Source organism: Zophobas morio, unplaced genomic scaffold (genome assembly GCF_036711695.1).
Source record: "Zophobas morio isolate AGI-343-1 ecotype UQ-CSIRO unplaced genomic scaffold, CSIRO_AGI_Zmor_V1 ptg000029l, whole genome shotgun sequence".
Taxonomy (NCBI): Eukaryota; Metazoa; Arthropoda; class Insecta; order Coleoptera; family Tenebrionidae; genus Zophobas; species Zophobas morio.
The window spans coordinates 2838244-2855100 of NW_026972134.1; the positions used below are offsets into that span (position 1 = coordinate 2838244).

Below are 16857 nucleotides of genomic sequence, written 5' to 3' on the forward strand. Positions count from 1 at the left end.
CGTAAATAGAAAATAGTAAGATTACAGTGACCGTAAGATTTTGTGCAAACGGCCTTAAATACACCCCTGTGCGATGCGACGCGTGCCGTAGTGACAGAACTTGCAAGCCATCGTCGGCTCCGTTTGAGCCGGTTTTATTTTATTTTTATTCGCAAATTTCGAATCTATGGATGGCTACAATATCTATGCAAGTTACTATAATAATTTTCATCTCTAAAAGGAGAACACTTTTACCTGAACTTTTCTTTACTTTTAGCACCCATACTCCGAGACCAATTGCCGATTTTATTTTGTACGTACCTTTCAATAACAGGCTGTATATGACGGTCTTGATGTTATGAGATGTTGTATCTGCAACGGGCTAAATCATGAGAACAAAAGCTGTAAAAAGACGTCATCCTGTCCAAGATGTAGTGGAAGGTAAAACTGAAATACTGAAATGTAGCAACTGTTCTGGCATACAGGTTAAGGACAACTTATCCAGTGAAGAAATATTTATAAAAAGTATTTAGATAAACTTAAAGATGATCTCTTTTTTAACACATCCACAGAGTTGCAACTACTGCCTTCACAAGCTTTCATATGCATCAATTAATGTTACCAGTTAACCCTTCGGCCACTTTGTGTAAAGAGTCATCTTCTTCTATTTCCTTTCCACATTATCAATATTTTCTTTATTATCAAAATGTTCGTGGCCTTAACACAAAACTAACGGATCTTCGAGATGCTCTTTCTTATATGTTGTGATTTTGATATCATCGGCTTATCAGAAACATGGTTAAACGACTCTGTTCAGGATACGGAAATTTGTTCCTCTCTCTTTGAAATTATTAGATCTGATCGAAATACGAAAAAGATTAATGTTTCCAGGGGTGGAGGAGTATTGTTAGCCGTTAGGCGGCGATTTGCACTTATTGAAATTGATTGATTTTGTATAGGGTTTGACTCATTGCAGTTCACAGCTATAATCGGTGCTAAACTCGTACTTAACCATTCCATTCTTTTCGTATTCGTAATATATTTTCAACCTAAGGCCAGTGTAAAGGAGTATGAGTTATTATTTAGTTTGTTAAGTAATCTAACTGAAATCTACCAGCGGTTATAATTGGTGATTTCAACATCCCTGAATACGGCCCTAGTGTATCGGGTAAAAAATTGACTACTTTATTTAATTATCGAATTTTTGTGATTACTATCAATTTAATAATTCTAATGCAAATGGCCGGTACTTGGATCTAACTATTTCCAACATTAACTGTTCAGTTAAAAAGTCAGTCGATTGTCTATTAAAAAAAGATTCTCATCGTCCTGCTCTCTTCATGGGTTTGAAACTGCATGAACCAGTCTTTAGAATAATTAATCGAAACAGATCTAGTGACACGCAATGGACCTTCAGAAAGGCAGACTTTCCTAATTTATACAATTACCCATCTCAAATAGACTGATCTATTCTTTTAGATATAAGTGATGTTAACCTAGTGTGTTCACTTATTTATGATAAACTTCAAACAATCTTTAATAAATTTGTACCGAAAACTTACCCTCGCAATTCATCTTTTCCACCCTGGTACACATATTCAATCATTAACAAACTGAAAGATAAAAGGCGTCTACTACGCAAACTGAGATCTAGCAATAATGCAGAAACATACCAAGATTTAAAAAATATTCAATACGAACTTAAGTGGGAAGTTAGAAATGCATACAAGAACTATTTGCTTGACGTACAGACCTCAATAATATCGGAGTCCAAAAAATTCTAGTCTTATGTTAATAACTTAAAAAAACGTAATGGAATTCCTTCTAACAAACCCGATCCAAATTGTCAATGCCTTTGCGGATCACTTTAGCAATAATTACAATGATAGCAAAATGGTTAACATGAATATTTCTTTTGATTACTTGTCCAACTTGACGATCAACTTATTGACTATCTTTGAAAGTGACGTCTTAAGCGCCTTGAACAAAATTAAACCAAATCTAGTGTCTGGATATGAGAACATTCCCGCTTTTCTGGTGTCAGATTGTGCCTCTGTGCTAACCCAACCTCTAACGGTTATATTTAATTTAATCTTAAAAACCACCACATTCCCTGACATCTGGAAACTGTCTTGTTGCAACGCCAATTTTTAAAAATGGGAAATTAAATTGCCTTAAAAAATTTAAATACCAGACGTGTAAATTCTTCATTGATATTTTTTTAAAAATTACTTCATTCTCAAACTGATTGCTCCTTTTTCCTTAACAAACTCTGTTGTGCTGTACCAAGACTGTCTTTTCGTACCCAACTCTGTTTTTATAATCCGACTCACTGCATTGATGTTGAGAAACACGCGCCAATTTATGAAATGTGTTCGAAATATAACCAATGTGATAAGGACTTTGATTTATTTATCTAATTAAATCTTTATTCTTTAAAATTTTCTTCTAACTCCGCCCATTGGGCCAAGTAGTAGTTATAGCTACTGTATCGGGAGTTAGTCCATCTCTCACCTAATTGTGTTGGTCTGTAATTGAGCCTCAGTGTCTGTAGACCAACTTACTTAATAATAATAATAATTAAAATCGCAATAATTCATTAAACAAATGACACAATATAATTTTTGTTTCACATACTTCCATTATATATTTTGAAAATACAATTATTTAAATTAGAAAAGGTCAAACCTCTCGATCTCACTAGAAAAAATAATAATTTGCAGTAACATGATCACTTATGTCAAATGCCTTACCTTTTCATAAAAATACGCCAGCATTACGTTTTCATCAAGTTTCTTGAGTTTTTCCAGTGCCAAAATACACTATACGTCTTCTCGTATTTTTTCTTTCGACTCGACAGGAAGCAGGTTCATACAAGCTTCATGGGCAGTAGTCATGATATCCACACCCACCGGAATATTCGTAGAATCTTGCAATTCCATTTTTGTTTTATTCTAAATTTGTTTGACTGTTGTTGTATATAAAAAAACAAGTCCCGCTTGAAGAGCGTTACTAAGTATTCTGTATTCGCAGTTGACTTTTGTTTAAAATTATTATTAACGAAAATAATATCTGGTTATGAAATGCGACAAAATTGTATACGCGCCTCGATAGAAAAGTCTTTTCACAACTCGTATGGTTTTAAAGTTACTCGTTCGCTTCGCTCACTTGTACTCAAACCATACTCGTACTAGTTATTATTAAAATGATAGATAAAGAGAACAAACTGAAAATACAACCCAAAATTTTAACTATATACTTATTTATTTTTATTATTAGGTATTATATTTGTTGTAATAATAATAATAATTTTTCGTTAAAAAATACATTTTTCCTTTTATTAAAAAAAAATGAATTTTTTAGAAATCGGGCACTTATTTTAGGCCAGGGGGAGTATTTATTAATATTCTAGTCAGGCAAAGTGCATACGTTTTTAAATTATCATTTGTTTTGCTTGCTTTTTGGTGCCCCTGTGTTAAATGATGTACACTTAAGAATTGCCGACTCGCAAATATTTTACGAAAGCAGGGTGTCGCCTCTACTTATCAAAAAACTTCGATAAATGTAAAAAAAAAACATATTTAACCTAAAATTAAATATAGTAGCCCAAAAGCTATAAGGTTATATGACCGTTGTAAAAGTAGTTGACCGCAAATAAATACCCCCTTTGTGTGGTTCGCACTAAGCTTACCGGTCGTCTTCTAAATATTTCTTGCTCACATTTATAGCTGCTTTCAAAATAAAAGAACAGAACCCCCTGCAGCGACCCTACTTGACTTAAGGATATTATAATCTCAAGCGGTTTAGATCCATTATACCTGGTACAAGCTGTCAATCATTCCTATTGGCCCACCTACCGCTTAAGGTTGGAATACCCTCAAAGTCAAGTCAGTTTTCCAGGTAGTTTTACTCTCTTATTTTGAAAGCAGCTATAACAGGGCTGGCTTTCAAAGCGACTGGTTATTTCGGAACACTTTGTGGCTCCATGTAGTAGTAGTAGGTAGTTAGAAATTTAGTGAAAGCCACCCCTGAATGAACCGACAGCAGCCGGTCGAGCTGCAGTGGACACGTTATTTACGACCTTAAAACCTTTTCTATTGTAAACAACTTAACTTCGACACAATGGGAGACTTTTATGATGGCCATATAACCTTATAGTTTTTGGAGTACTTTCTGTACTTGTAAAATTCAATCAAACTGATGTCACATATTGCTACCAAAATTTATTTTGTAATCATTAAACAAATATCTCTAACACTTTTTTTGACACCGAATTGTCCTTAAAAATTACACTAAATACCAATAGACTCTTTTCCTGTAAAATCGTAAACCTTCCATAGTGACTTTCCATGCGCACGCATCTTCAGAACCACGTAGGAAATAGTACCCGGTCTGCTTGTAGCAACAGCAAAGCCAATGCCTGTGATAAACCGCTTTTGCCAGAAACACATGCTTAATTTCTCGCTCATTGGTTATTTTTAACTTGGCGCCGCAGAAAATCTTACTTCGCCTGCGCGATTTTGTCTCACTCTGTATCATTGGAATTTATATAATGTCTACTCATTTTGCTTACAGTATAAGGGTCAATAATACCACTACTCTTAACTTATCGACTCGGGAAACATTACATTTCTAAATGCGCCATGTGTTGTGCGTCCTCGGCGCCACCATGGGTCATCTGTTTCGCGTTTTACGCGTCACAGTACTTTATGTTAGAAATTTTGCAAGAAAAAATTTATATTTGAAGGGAAAGTGCCCAAGAAATTGCGCAGACGTTCAAAAAAGTACCACGAGTTTAGCTTTTGAACGTTTGCGCAAATATTTTTCTTGCAAAATTTTTAACATAAATTTTGGTAGTAATTTGCGGAGTAATTCTGTGGTGTGTAAAACGGCTCTTAATTAATATTACACTGCACTTATTCAAATTGATATACGTATCTTTGTTAACTTGTTGGTGACGTCATCACAAAATTTTGTAATGGAAAAATTCACTTGAAATATACGCATAGCAGGCTTAAAAAAATCAAAAATTAAAATCGTAAAATTCAATTTTATAACTCCCAAGAAGCTGTATTTGCTCGCCTTTACTTCAAAGGCGACGAAGGTTCGGTATAAATAACCGTGGACCAGTTTTTACTTCCCGAGCCAAAGCCAAGGAAGTATTGTAATAAACATATATTAAATTTCATAGAATATTATAGTATGTACTCCCATACTTCAGTTTTGTGAATCCGCCCTGCTTTTTTTATTATTATTATTCGACGTACATCGCGGCGAAATAATACATGTAAACAAACTCACAGACACAACAAGTGTGTGGAGTTTGGACATGCGCAGGGCGGCGTGCAGGGAATCACTCGACTAGATGGAGAGAGAAGATAGCGACATTTGCGAAACCAATACAAAAAAAAATATTTCTCATGTTTTTCAGTTGTGTCATTTTCATTACCAACCGAGGATATTACACACATACATACATACATTTATATGAAATTCTTGAATGTAAGCTAAGGAAGTATAGTAGTCGAGTTCGTCGGGCGACTTGTTACTTTCATATTTTCTCGACGTTTCATGACCCCTAGAGGACAAAAAATGTGATTTCCCGTTTCTGTCTTGTCTGTCTGTCTTCTGTATCAATTTTTATTAGGCAGAATGATCGTCCAATTGTTATCAAATTTTAGACGTATATTAAGAATATCGCATAGATGGTAAACCTAACTAACCAAACCAAAAGTTGGCTAATCATCCCCACCACCAATGGGATGACGGCGTCTCCAAAATTTGTAATTGTATTTTTTTTTACAATTTTTTGAAATACGACACTTGTGCACTTGCGGTGTATGAATCCGTGTTGCGTTTTCATCTTAGATATCGTTTATTGCTCCGAAATTTACGCCACTCACTAATTTTCGTCCCCTTCGGGGGTGGAATTTGCATACACGTTGAAACAGCTAAGTGTTCAATTTCTAACCAGATGCCTATTTACTGTAAAAAGTAGTAACGGAAATTAAAGTAGGACCCTAAGGCTATTTCCACCGCAAAAATCATATCGGGGTTTTCACCCTAACAAAAGTTAACGTGGAGTTTAAAATTTAACATGGGAATCCCAATGACTACACTGTATATTTTTAGCTAAAAAAAATCCTTTTTATTTTTAAATTATGTTTTCTAATGAAGCTTGCTACGTTTATTTTCTTGATCAGCAAAGTTAAAATATGTCGACGTCATTGTATGTTTGTATGCAACGTTGGAGTAATAATTCAGTGGGTATTTCACCATATTTTGATCTGTTACAGTAATAAATTCACTTGTAGGTATATGTATTGTGTTGAAAGTGGACAAAACTGTTCGTGTACAATAATATGGGTGTTTACGATCTATGCGAAAAGTTATTACTTTATTTTTAAACGGCGCCCCATACTGTGAGCACTGTGTTGCAAACTTATCAGCAGAAACATCCACACAGCTGCATCAGGAACAAGCTTTTAGCATTTACCCTTTTTTCCGTACGTTTCGATAAGCGCCTTAAACTTGTCGCTAATGTACTTTGTGTTCAAACTCTAAAGTATCTCTTTTCGATGTAGATAATCCGATTACCAACGGGACGATGATAGTCCGCTCTACATCTCCCTCATCTCTCAACATGACCAACACCTTAATCAACGGGTTCGGTGGCGTATCCTCCTCCACGTCTCCTTTACTCTCTACACCCGACGACATAATGTCTGATCCCATGTCCAATATTCTTCCAGCTCCCACCACAAACCCCAACGGTACCCATACCCGTTCGAACAAGGTTAGCCCAATGCAGATTCGCAGCAAGTTCGGCCAGTTGGGCCCCAACAAAGGACAGTTCAATTCGCCCCACGGATTTTGTCTCGGGTTGGAAGAGGACATCATTGTCGCGGACACCAACAACCACCGCATACAAGTAAGGAAATTCGTCAGATCTTCAGATCGGAACTCGTGAATCGATAGCGTATGCAATGTCAAACAATTTTCTAAATGTTAGTGCTGTGTTTCAATAAAGTTCAATTAATTTGCAATCATAAATTGAAGTTGTCGTAGATAAGGAAGCTAAATCACTGAACACAAACAGAATCGCGTTGTAACAATGCAGTAGTATAATAAATCGTTAAAATACAAACTGTATCGGTGTTTGCTTTTGGATGGTTTGAAATAGTACGATTTGTCTATTCAAATTTTAGATTTTGTTTTGTACAACTTTTGTTGTTATTGTAGCCTTGCAAAACCGAAGCATTTGGAATTTAAAAATCGCATTTTAGGACGAAGTTCCTGGATATATGGCGAATTTAGCATTCAAGTTCACGTGTTAGTACGATTGTCTCACGTTGCAGGTTTTCGATAAGTCTGGAGCCTTCAAGTTCCAGTTTGGCACCTCGGGCAAGGACGAAGGACAGCTGTGGTATCCGAGGAAGGTTGCCGTAATGCGTACTACTGGAAAGTACGTGGTATGCGATCGCGGAAACGAGCGTTCTCGTATGCAGATTTTCACGAAAAACGGCCATTTTCTCAAGAAAATTGCCATAAGATACATCGATATTGTGGCGGGACTTGCAGTCACAGGGCACGGGGAGATAGTTGCTGTCGACAGCGTCAGTCCAACAGTATTCATCATCAGCGAAAGCGGGGAGTTGATTCGTTGGTTCGATTGCAGTGATTTCATGAGGGAGCCTTCCGATATTGCTATTCACGGTATGTGGCTTTTATTAAAGTGTTGTTGAGCTTATTACAATTCAGTCCGATTAAGGATAACTTGACCCAACGCATCGCCACAAAAATGTTTCAAGCTGTTGACTTTTTCAGTTTTTGTAGTCTGTAATTGTAGCAAAACGCCGGGCTGAAATATTTAACACAGATTTAGAAATTATTATTTGTTTTATTTTAATAACAGACAAAATTTTTCCTCGGCTGCAAACAGAACCAGCGATCATCTAATCAAAAATAAAACGCAGTGGTGTAGCAAAGCAGTCCCGTTTAGTGGCTTCGGTTTTTTTTTCTCATTGATTCATTCTCTCACCAAACAAGGGGGGGGGGGTACTGAGGAATCAGGGAAACATTCTTTTAATAACAATTTAATTACGAATTTCAAAAAAGTTCTTTCTATTACTGGACCGAGAAAACTTATACAAACTTAAATTGTCACTAATTCGGACAGATTTAAATTCCTCCCTACTCAATTTTATGTTGAAATCAAAGTTAAATAAGAGCCGTTTGATACGATAACAAATGTTTATGATAATTTAATATGAAAATTTTTATACAAAATTTGACATCGTCTATACACAGAATTTGCATAAAAAGTACGAAAAGTGCGCAAACCAGTTCTGCGCAACCCATACCATCCTGCATACTCTTTAATCGATTTGTCAGTTGCACGCTTATATGATGGAAACTTTGTCCAATAATATGACATCATCCCTAATGTTTCGCTACTCCCTTTGAAGAATTTGGGAAACTGTTGATAATAAAGATTTAAAGAATATGCCTATCTACGTATATTAAAAACCATTTCATATACCTTTTAGAATTTAAACGCTTTGTTTGTATAATATTTTAACCGAGATTAAGTTAATTATGAGGTGTTTAGCGACGTCTCATTGGCGTAGAGTCGGTCACATGGTACTTAATGGTTTTAACGCTGTGTTAAAAAATTAAAAGCAATAAAATATTTGATTCAGCTTCTGTAACCGGATTTTAGTTTTATCTTTTTCTTCAGTACAGGCTGATTCAGCGTAAATGACGAATTTGACTTGTCCCGATAGGTAGCCGAAACATGATTCTTCTATTCCTTGATTCATAGTAGAATTTAAAAAATATCATGAATCTGAGTTTGCATTTTTGCCACCGTCAATTTTGAGCAGTTGAAAATTATTATATTATTAACTTTTGAAAGATCTTGTTGACCTAAGTCACGAATGTGGAAATTTGTATTTTCATTGACAATGCAGTAAAATTTAATTTTTTGTTTTCTGCTTTCATGACCTAACAAATTTATTACTTCATTTTGAGTAAAATCAACTCAAACTCAAATGTGTAATTGAATGAACTGGAACGTAATTTCACAATAATTTGATAACTTATGCAGGTGATAAAAAAAAAAAGGGATACGCTTGATGGTAGGTTGTTAAGAAGGCTCTGAAGAACTCAAAAAAAAAACTGTTAAAAAATCCCTGAAACAATTTTTTTTTAGTATTAAATTTCATAGTTGAAGAATTAATTTCGTAATTCTGATCTGTGTCAATGTAAACTTATTTAACAGTCCAAAATTTTCCTAACAATTGTTAACAAAAAAACATTGCCCACAGTAAAAAGTGACGTGGATCGTATTCTAGCTAATTATTATTAAATTATTAATAACTAATTATTATTTATTTACAATTTATTAACAAACCTTAATGTTCTCGCAGTGGAATATTAGAAAAGGCCAAATAAGTGTGAAGCTATTAGTTTAATGTAACGAGTGCCATGGTATTCAAACCGAATTATATTGTCACTGTGGATAATTTTATCACTAATAACAAGTTTAAAATTTTTAAATTAGAAAAAAAAAGCAAATCAAATTGACACTTAAAATGACAAATAGTACGCCATCCACATGAAACTAAAAAATAACACCGCGGCATTGTAAGGATCATCTAACAACTTAATAAATCTAAATCTGGTAATTTAGACAACTATTAGATGGAAACTTTGTGAGCTTTGCGAGTTAGAATCGGTTTGAATAATCTGTAGAAATTGCAGTATTTATTACCTATTTAACTTGTTTACGTCTTTTTTAGGCAAAGAGTTCTACGTTTGTGACTTCAAAGGCCACAACGTGGTGGTTTTCAGCGATGAAGGTCACTTTTTAAGACGTATAGGTTGCGAAAGTATAACGAACTTTCCGAATGGTATTGATATTTCTGATGCTGGAGACATTCTCATTGGGGATTCCCATGGAAATCGTTTTCACGTCGCCGTATTTTCACGTGATGGATGTCTTATTTCTGAATTTGAATGTCCGTATGTTAAGGTAAGCATGGGAAAAATCTGACTCTTCAATAATAATAATTAGTTTAAGAATAAATAGTTTAAAAAAACAAAAAGACACGCTTTTAACGGGAAACGTCACACGACTTTTGTCACTATTGTCAAGAGCACAATTTCAGTCAAATTCTCTGACATGACAAAATTTAGAGAGTGGACCCCCACTGCTCGATAGTACCAAATTATTGTATTGTCATCCAAATTATGCACCCTTTCAAAGTCTCAAATAATAGATACTTAGAAGTAGGTTAAAATCGACTTCCTCGATTTGTTTACATGGTCTGTTAGAAGTGAAGCTAATATAAGCGTGTTAAAATATAGCAAAAACAGGAACTAATGGAATGAACATTGAGAAAATATTTAATGGATGATTGTCTTCATTACTTAAGAATTAATATGTTTCACAGATATCGTACGATCGAAAATAAAATGAATTAAAGTTAGCGTTTCTTGTCAAGTTTTGGGACTGCTTTCTTTTTGACGTAAATCAACGTCGACATAAGCTCAAATTAAAGTCGCAGACAAAACTTAACGATGAAGATAGTCATTTGCGTCAAAATTTTTGAGAGTTTAGCCACAATTGTGGTGAAAATTTAGGCTAACACCAAAATGTCACTTATACGTCATATCCACATTACATTTGTCACTTGTGTCAGTCTGTTTTGACCACGATGGTAGGTTTTGACACTTACAATGACTAAAGCTTCAAAATTTTCCCAAATCAAGTGTAGACTGTTGGTGTAAATCCACTGTTGTTAAGTTTGGTCTGTTCTCACTGACAGTTTACATTTTCCTCGCACAGCTGTTACTGGAGTGGCGAAAAAATGGCCTTATCAATTTTGCTGCATGTGTCTAATGTTTTACCCTGACAGCTGGCAGACCTTTCAGTAGACAGAAGGATACAAGTGTCAGTTATGCAAGCTATACAATTATAATTAGTCTCAAAGCTAATTTTCGTTTGTTTTATTTTTCATCGCATGGTATGTTACACTCTTGATATGTTATGTCAGAAAAAAAACTAGAGATTTTAATGGTGATGGAAGCGTGTTTTGTTAGTACTCATGTTTTCTCTTAGGTTACCAACAGTATACTTTTTGGACATGATGAAACGCAGTATTAACAAAACTTTTAGAAAGTTTAATATGCTACTTAAAAAGTGAATATACTGAGACAATACAGCTATTTAGTACAAAAAAAAAATCAAAGAAAAATCGCGTTCACTTACACAATGAGTGTCAGTCATTTCTGATATGATTGTATAATAAAAAGTTCGCTCTATAGATTTAAATGTTAATAAACTTTAATATTGAATTAAAACAACATTTTTACTACCAGTCATAGAAAAATTGCGTCTGTGCCACCAATACGTTTGCATATTAGTATAACATAGTATGATGTTTCTAATAATGGGCATTATTGAATTTAATACGAAAGAAAATGGTTTACCAAAGCAACAATGTATGCAAGTATAATGAAGCTTCTAATATATCGCCTGGTGTTTTTTGTGCTTTTAATATTTTTTTATGCACGTGTGGTACCATGCTTTATATTTTTTAAGAGAAGAATGGTGGGATATCGAGGATGATTCAGTTCCTCCGTTGTTGCGTTGTATAACGTAGTGTTGTCCGTAAAACAGAAATGGATTTCATACTGTAGTTTTCAACTAATTTTTGAAACGATTGCTGACAGCGCATTGAGTAAGTGATTTTGTTTCCAGGTTTCACGTTGCTGTGGGCTGAAAATCACCTCAGAGGGTTACGTCGTGACGCTGGCAAAGAACAACCATCATGTTCTCGTGTTGAATACGCTGTACATCCTGTAGAGTCCCAAAGCAAGTAGTTTTGATCTCGCACTGTACACAGTACTGAACTGATTTTTAATTTTTTACATTTTAGTCTTATATTTTTCGTTTTTTAAACTATATATGATTTTAGAGAGAGGAAAAAAATGAATTTATTTTGGAATAATTAATTACAAAATGAAAGCATTTCTTAGAATTAGCTGAATTTATCCAAAGCATTATTTAAAATACGTATATATTTATGCATACTTAGAAAAGTGGTGAATTATTTTTTAATATTATTAATTTTATTTTTATCGTTTTTCGAAATTTTTAGCAGCAGGCATAATATGGTTCCTACTATTTAAAAACAAAAAACGTTTATTTTACGGTGTCAATTAGTATAAATTGATCGCTTAAAACTTAGTTTATTTTGAATGTCTGGAAGCTGAACGTGCCAACTTTTATCGTCTTATTTTCTTTTTGATCGTAGCACAATTTTTTCAAAGAAAAACTGCTTCGTTGTTTCGTTGTTTTATTAATATTATTTTAGTTTTATATTTTTTATTTTTTCTCGTATGGATGAAAATTTTGTGAATGCGTCGTCTTTTTTCTCTATGTCTCTCAATACTTACATACTCAGGTTGGTTAGCGTTTTCAGTGCCATGTAGGTTAAGTCCTAATTTAAAAAGAAAATTGCAAAAAAAGCCTAACAGCAGTGAGCTTCGTGATTTTGTTGGTCGTAGTGACTTTGCGACCTTTAGAGGGCGCCCTATACTTGCCGATTCCATTTTGAGAGTACAGAGCGTGCGTGAGTTTCTAATCATCATTATTATTTTTTTTTTTTATTATTTACTATTTTTATTTTTCCTGAAACTCCGTCGTCTTTTAACCGACGGTTAAACCATGCCTGTGATAATAGTATCTTCAGGATAAGTTGTGACCTTAGTCTCTCGTTGTTATTTTGTGTGCTGCGCCGCCGCTCGCTTGTTTTTCAGCGCGCGGTTTCGCGTCTGCCCACAAGTCGTTTTTAAAATTATATGTATACATAATAAATAAGAAGAAAAAAAAAAACAAAAAAAATATAAAAACAAAAAATCCACGAAAACATAATAAAACAACTCGAATTTTAAGGCAGATTGTTTATGTATTAAATAATTGTATCTTATATACACTGTTTAACATCCGTCTTGGAGAAACTGTCTACGAGATGGTCTCGTGACGTCACATGTGGTATGCACGCTATGCCTGAACTTTTCGTACGTATGAAGGTGTAAATTTTTTATTTTTTTCGTTATGAGTTTGCGGTAGAAAGTACGAAAAAACTCATTTTTTTAAGTTTATGGTTTTGTTTATATTATTATACTTCCACGAATGTGCAAACCATGGTGTGACTTCACTTTTTTATGTTGTTATATACACTTGTTTTAGTTGTCACATATCGCAAGTGCAAAGTTGTTAAGTTTTTTTTTCTTGTTGGAGTCATGTTTTTAGGGTGTACATATTAAATTGTTTTTTTTTACGAAAAGACTTTATTTATTTTAATTTGTGATGCGTTCGGTACAAATGGCAGACAGTTTCTCCACGGGGATTTTGTTCTTCAAAATTCAATGTGATGTCAATAATCTCACAATTCAAGAAAATAATAGTTCTAATAATGGTTATTATTGAGTGCGACTTTATTTTTACCGTAGTAGTTTTGTGTTTTGTTTTATTTTTTACCAAATATTTACACTGTCATATGCAAGTAATCACGTGTTGTTTTATTTTTACATTTGACTAGTATGGCTGTAGTGATACTTTGTATGGCATTTGCTCACGTCATCGGATTCGATCCGTTTCGCTTTCGACATAACCCACAAACAAATGAATCGAGAGAGAGACGGATGTAAGATAACTATATATATACATATATATCAAAAGTATGAAAATTTCGGTTTTAAATTGAACATTTAATATATTATCAATGTGATAGATTTTTTGATGATTTTACAATCACAGTCTTAGTGTATGTACCAAGTGTTTTTTAGATACTCGTATACCAGTAATTTTGCCATATAATATATTATACATGACTTAAAAGGAAATTGAAGAAACAAGCTGATTGTATTTTGTTTCTCGGTTGAGTATCGTATACATATATTATATATTTACATGAAAATGAATATTTATATTATGAAACATATGTACGAGGGTTGCGTGCCGTTACGTTGCGTCACGTTTCCGCTAAATATTATCTCAAAACAATATTCACTAGCAATAAGTATTTTTCAGTCAGTATTGGAGTGAGGAATTAAATCATTCCATCTGCAGACATGAATTAGGTGCTGCGAAACAGTTTTTGTTTATTGTATTATTTTCAGTCTTTTTTTGTCGTAGTAGTAGGTTTAGATATTAAGTTTATTAGAAAATATAACGAAAAGAAGGAAACGGTCCTTAACACATGTCTCGCGTTAGTAGCTGTTTTTAAACTTCGCTTGTCCGTTATATTATGCCGATCGTTACTTAAACAATATATCGATGTAGGCGTTTTTAAAATAGGTCCTGTCAGCTCTTGAACAATCACACTCTTTCAGACCATAATTATTACATGTAACGTGGTTGTGAGCTTTTTCTATTCTACTTTATCAATGTTTTTTCGAATATACAATATTTTTTGGCAGTGTGGGAGATTTTTTCCATTATAGTCCAGAGCAGCTGATCACAAAACGACCCGACGGAGCATTGATAACAACTAGTTGCTTTGGACTGCCGCCCTTAGTGCTATGAAACTGACACTTGGTTTCGACACATTTTATATTAATAGTCATTTTAAAGTACAAATGTTTAGTATGGATGGATGACATATCACGTTTTTAATGATCACACATGATTTACACATCTCTAGTTGTCGCCGCCGACTTGCGTATGTGTACGTGGCACAGGACGCGATAGATGTTGACACCAATATTCTTGCGTTGGCCGGTAGGTGGGGGGTCAGATTACGCGCGACGACGGTCGTCGCGACCACCGAACGGGGCCTCCCAAGGTTCAACCCTGGGACCCCTTCTTTTCGCCTGCATTGCTGGAATGTTTTTTCTTTGCGCGCTCGCGACGCCCGCCGCCGCCGCCTCTTTATTTAATAATTAAACGAATAAATTCACTGTGTCTTAGTCCTGTCATATTAAACGAATTAAGATTGAAAAAGAAAAAAATGTATACATTTTTGAAAGTAATATTAATTGTTATCTCTTTCCAAAGATTTTTTTTAGTGAAGTAAGGTAATAACAATGAATTTAATCGCTAAGCTCTGCATTCTGCTAGACTATAATAGAGATATCAGATGTTTACAGTGTTTGTTCCCTATATTATAGGTGAGAGGTGGTCGTTTATTTAGATATTCGGCGTCGTTTTAAATTTTTAAAGACAGGAGGGAGAGCCTATGCTTGATATTTACTCTAAATATTAAATAATAATTCGATTTTCATTGTAGATGTCGACAAGATCTTCGTGCTGTTTGATTGGTTTGGTAAATTGATAAAAAAATTTGAACAAAATTTCTAAAGCAGCAGTTCTCTGTTACCTGCCTCTTTTAATAATTAAACAAATCAGTTGAGCTGTGGCATTTAAGAAGTTTTTGATAGAACTATTTTTGATGTGAACGAATCGTAGAACGTGGTTGAACAGTGCACAAATATTTGCAATCGCCATGTTCATGCGAGTCGTATATTCTGTAACAATCAACTGTCAAAAAAAATACAAAAAAAAATTATGGCCGGTTAAAATCGGTCTATGTGTACCTATATTGTAATTAATAGCACTCTTGTTTCTCTGCTTAACCTTCCACTGACGATAATAAAAACAACTTTTGAAGAAATTCAGAGTAGCACGAGGTAATAAAATGAAGTAACGTTGCTTTGTCCCGTTTACAATCGATACTTATACCGCATATACACTTTTATCTTATTATTGTAATATTATACGATATGTATTATATTCCAAGTCATTTTGTAGTCGTTTATGGACATTTGATATAGAATATTTTCCATTATTCTAAAATTCATGCCTCTGAACAGTATGAAATTTATATTATTATATTTGTTGCACTCTATGGTTATTCAGGGTTACAAGAGCTATGTGAGCTCGTATTTTTGGAACTGTTTTTTATTTAAATTGTACTGAGGTTGTTTTTAATTTGTAAGTTATATTATTGGTTTTTGAATAAATATAATCCAAAATGTGGTGTTTCATTTTTATTTATTCAATGTATTGCCTACTTGTACCTTAGCCAAAATATGCATCTATAAATCAACAAAAGTGAGACAATTTGTCACTTTACTGGAGCTGACTTCACATCAGTATGCAGACTTTGAAACCATTTAGAAAAGTAAACAGTTCGTGTTTACTTACTGCATATTGTTATTTATAGTATTATATGTACTATGATACTAGCATGGTAAAAGGGTTTTTACTGGCGCACAGAGTGACACACTTTCTGGAGCCATTACCATGCGTGTATTATCGAATATTTGTTATAGCTCGTTATGGGACATTTTCAAGTTGAATAAATTAACTTAATAAATTGATGACAAATAAAATGTTTTTCTTATCTTGCTGTTGATTACTAATTGCCTAAGAGTTGAAAATTAATTTTAAGTTTGGAAACATGTTGAAAGTAAGTAATTTAAATTTACAGAACTTATTTAAAATGCCCTCCATCATGTTTTAAACAAAGTTGACTCTCCTTTTCATGTTTTTAAGAAAATTTAACTCAACATTGAGGTCGTACTTTTCAGTAACCTCTGAAGCTCTTGACTGTAACAGTTCGACTTCTGCTGGCTTTTTTGCAGTAGATAGATCCTGTTTCTCCAAATTAGATGTAATAACTTGGAACACATGGATACACTTTTAATATTCAATAGGGATACTTAATTCTAAATTCTTTGACACACGACTGCTGAATATTTTCAGTAACCATTTTTTTTGCTTTACTTCGTTTTGAAAATAAGATTCTATTTAGATATATGTATAAGGGTGTGGGGGACAAAAAATCCGCACAAACTTTAAAT

General features: G+C 33.9%; 1 protein-coding gene across 5 annotated transcripts in view; it reads left to right on the forward strand.

Moving 5' to 3' along the window:
- LOC135137762 (B-box type zinc finger protein ncl-1) overlaps positions 1-16026 on the forward strand; it is a 30521-nt gene extending 14495 nt beyond the window's left edge. For 2 of the 5 annotated variants that reach the window (XM_064067490.1, XM_064067493.1), the window contains 4 exons: positions 6564-6910; positions 7338-7695; positions 9783-10015; positions 11747-16026. In XM_064067490.1, coding sequence (XP_063923560.1) covers positions 6564-6910; positions 7338-7695; positions 9783-10015; positions 11747-11851 — 1043 coding nt within the window. In that variant the 3' untranslated portion in view covers positions 11852-16026. The remainder of the gene's footprint in view (positions 1-6563; positions 6911-7337; positions 7696-9782; positions 10016-11746) is intronic. The other 3 variants (XM_064067492.1, XM_064067491.1, XM_064067495.1) reach the window with 3 other exon arrangements.
- The last annotated feature ends 831 nt before the right edge of the window (positions 16027-16857 follow it).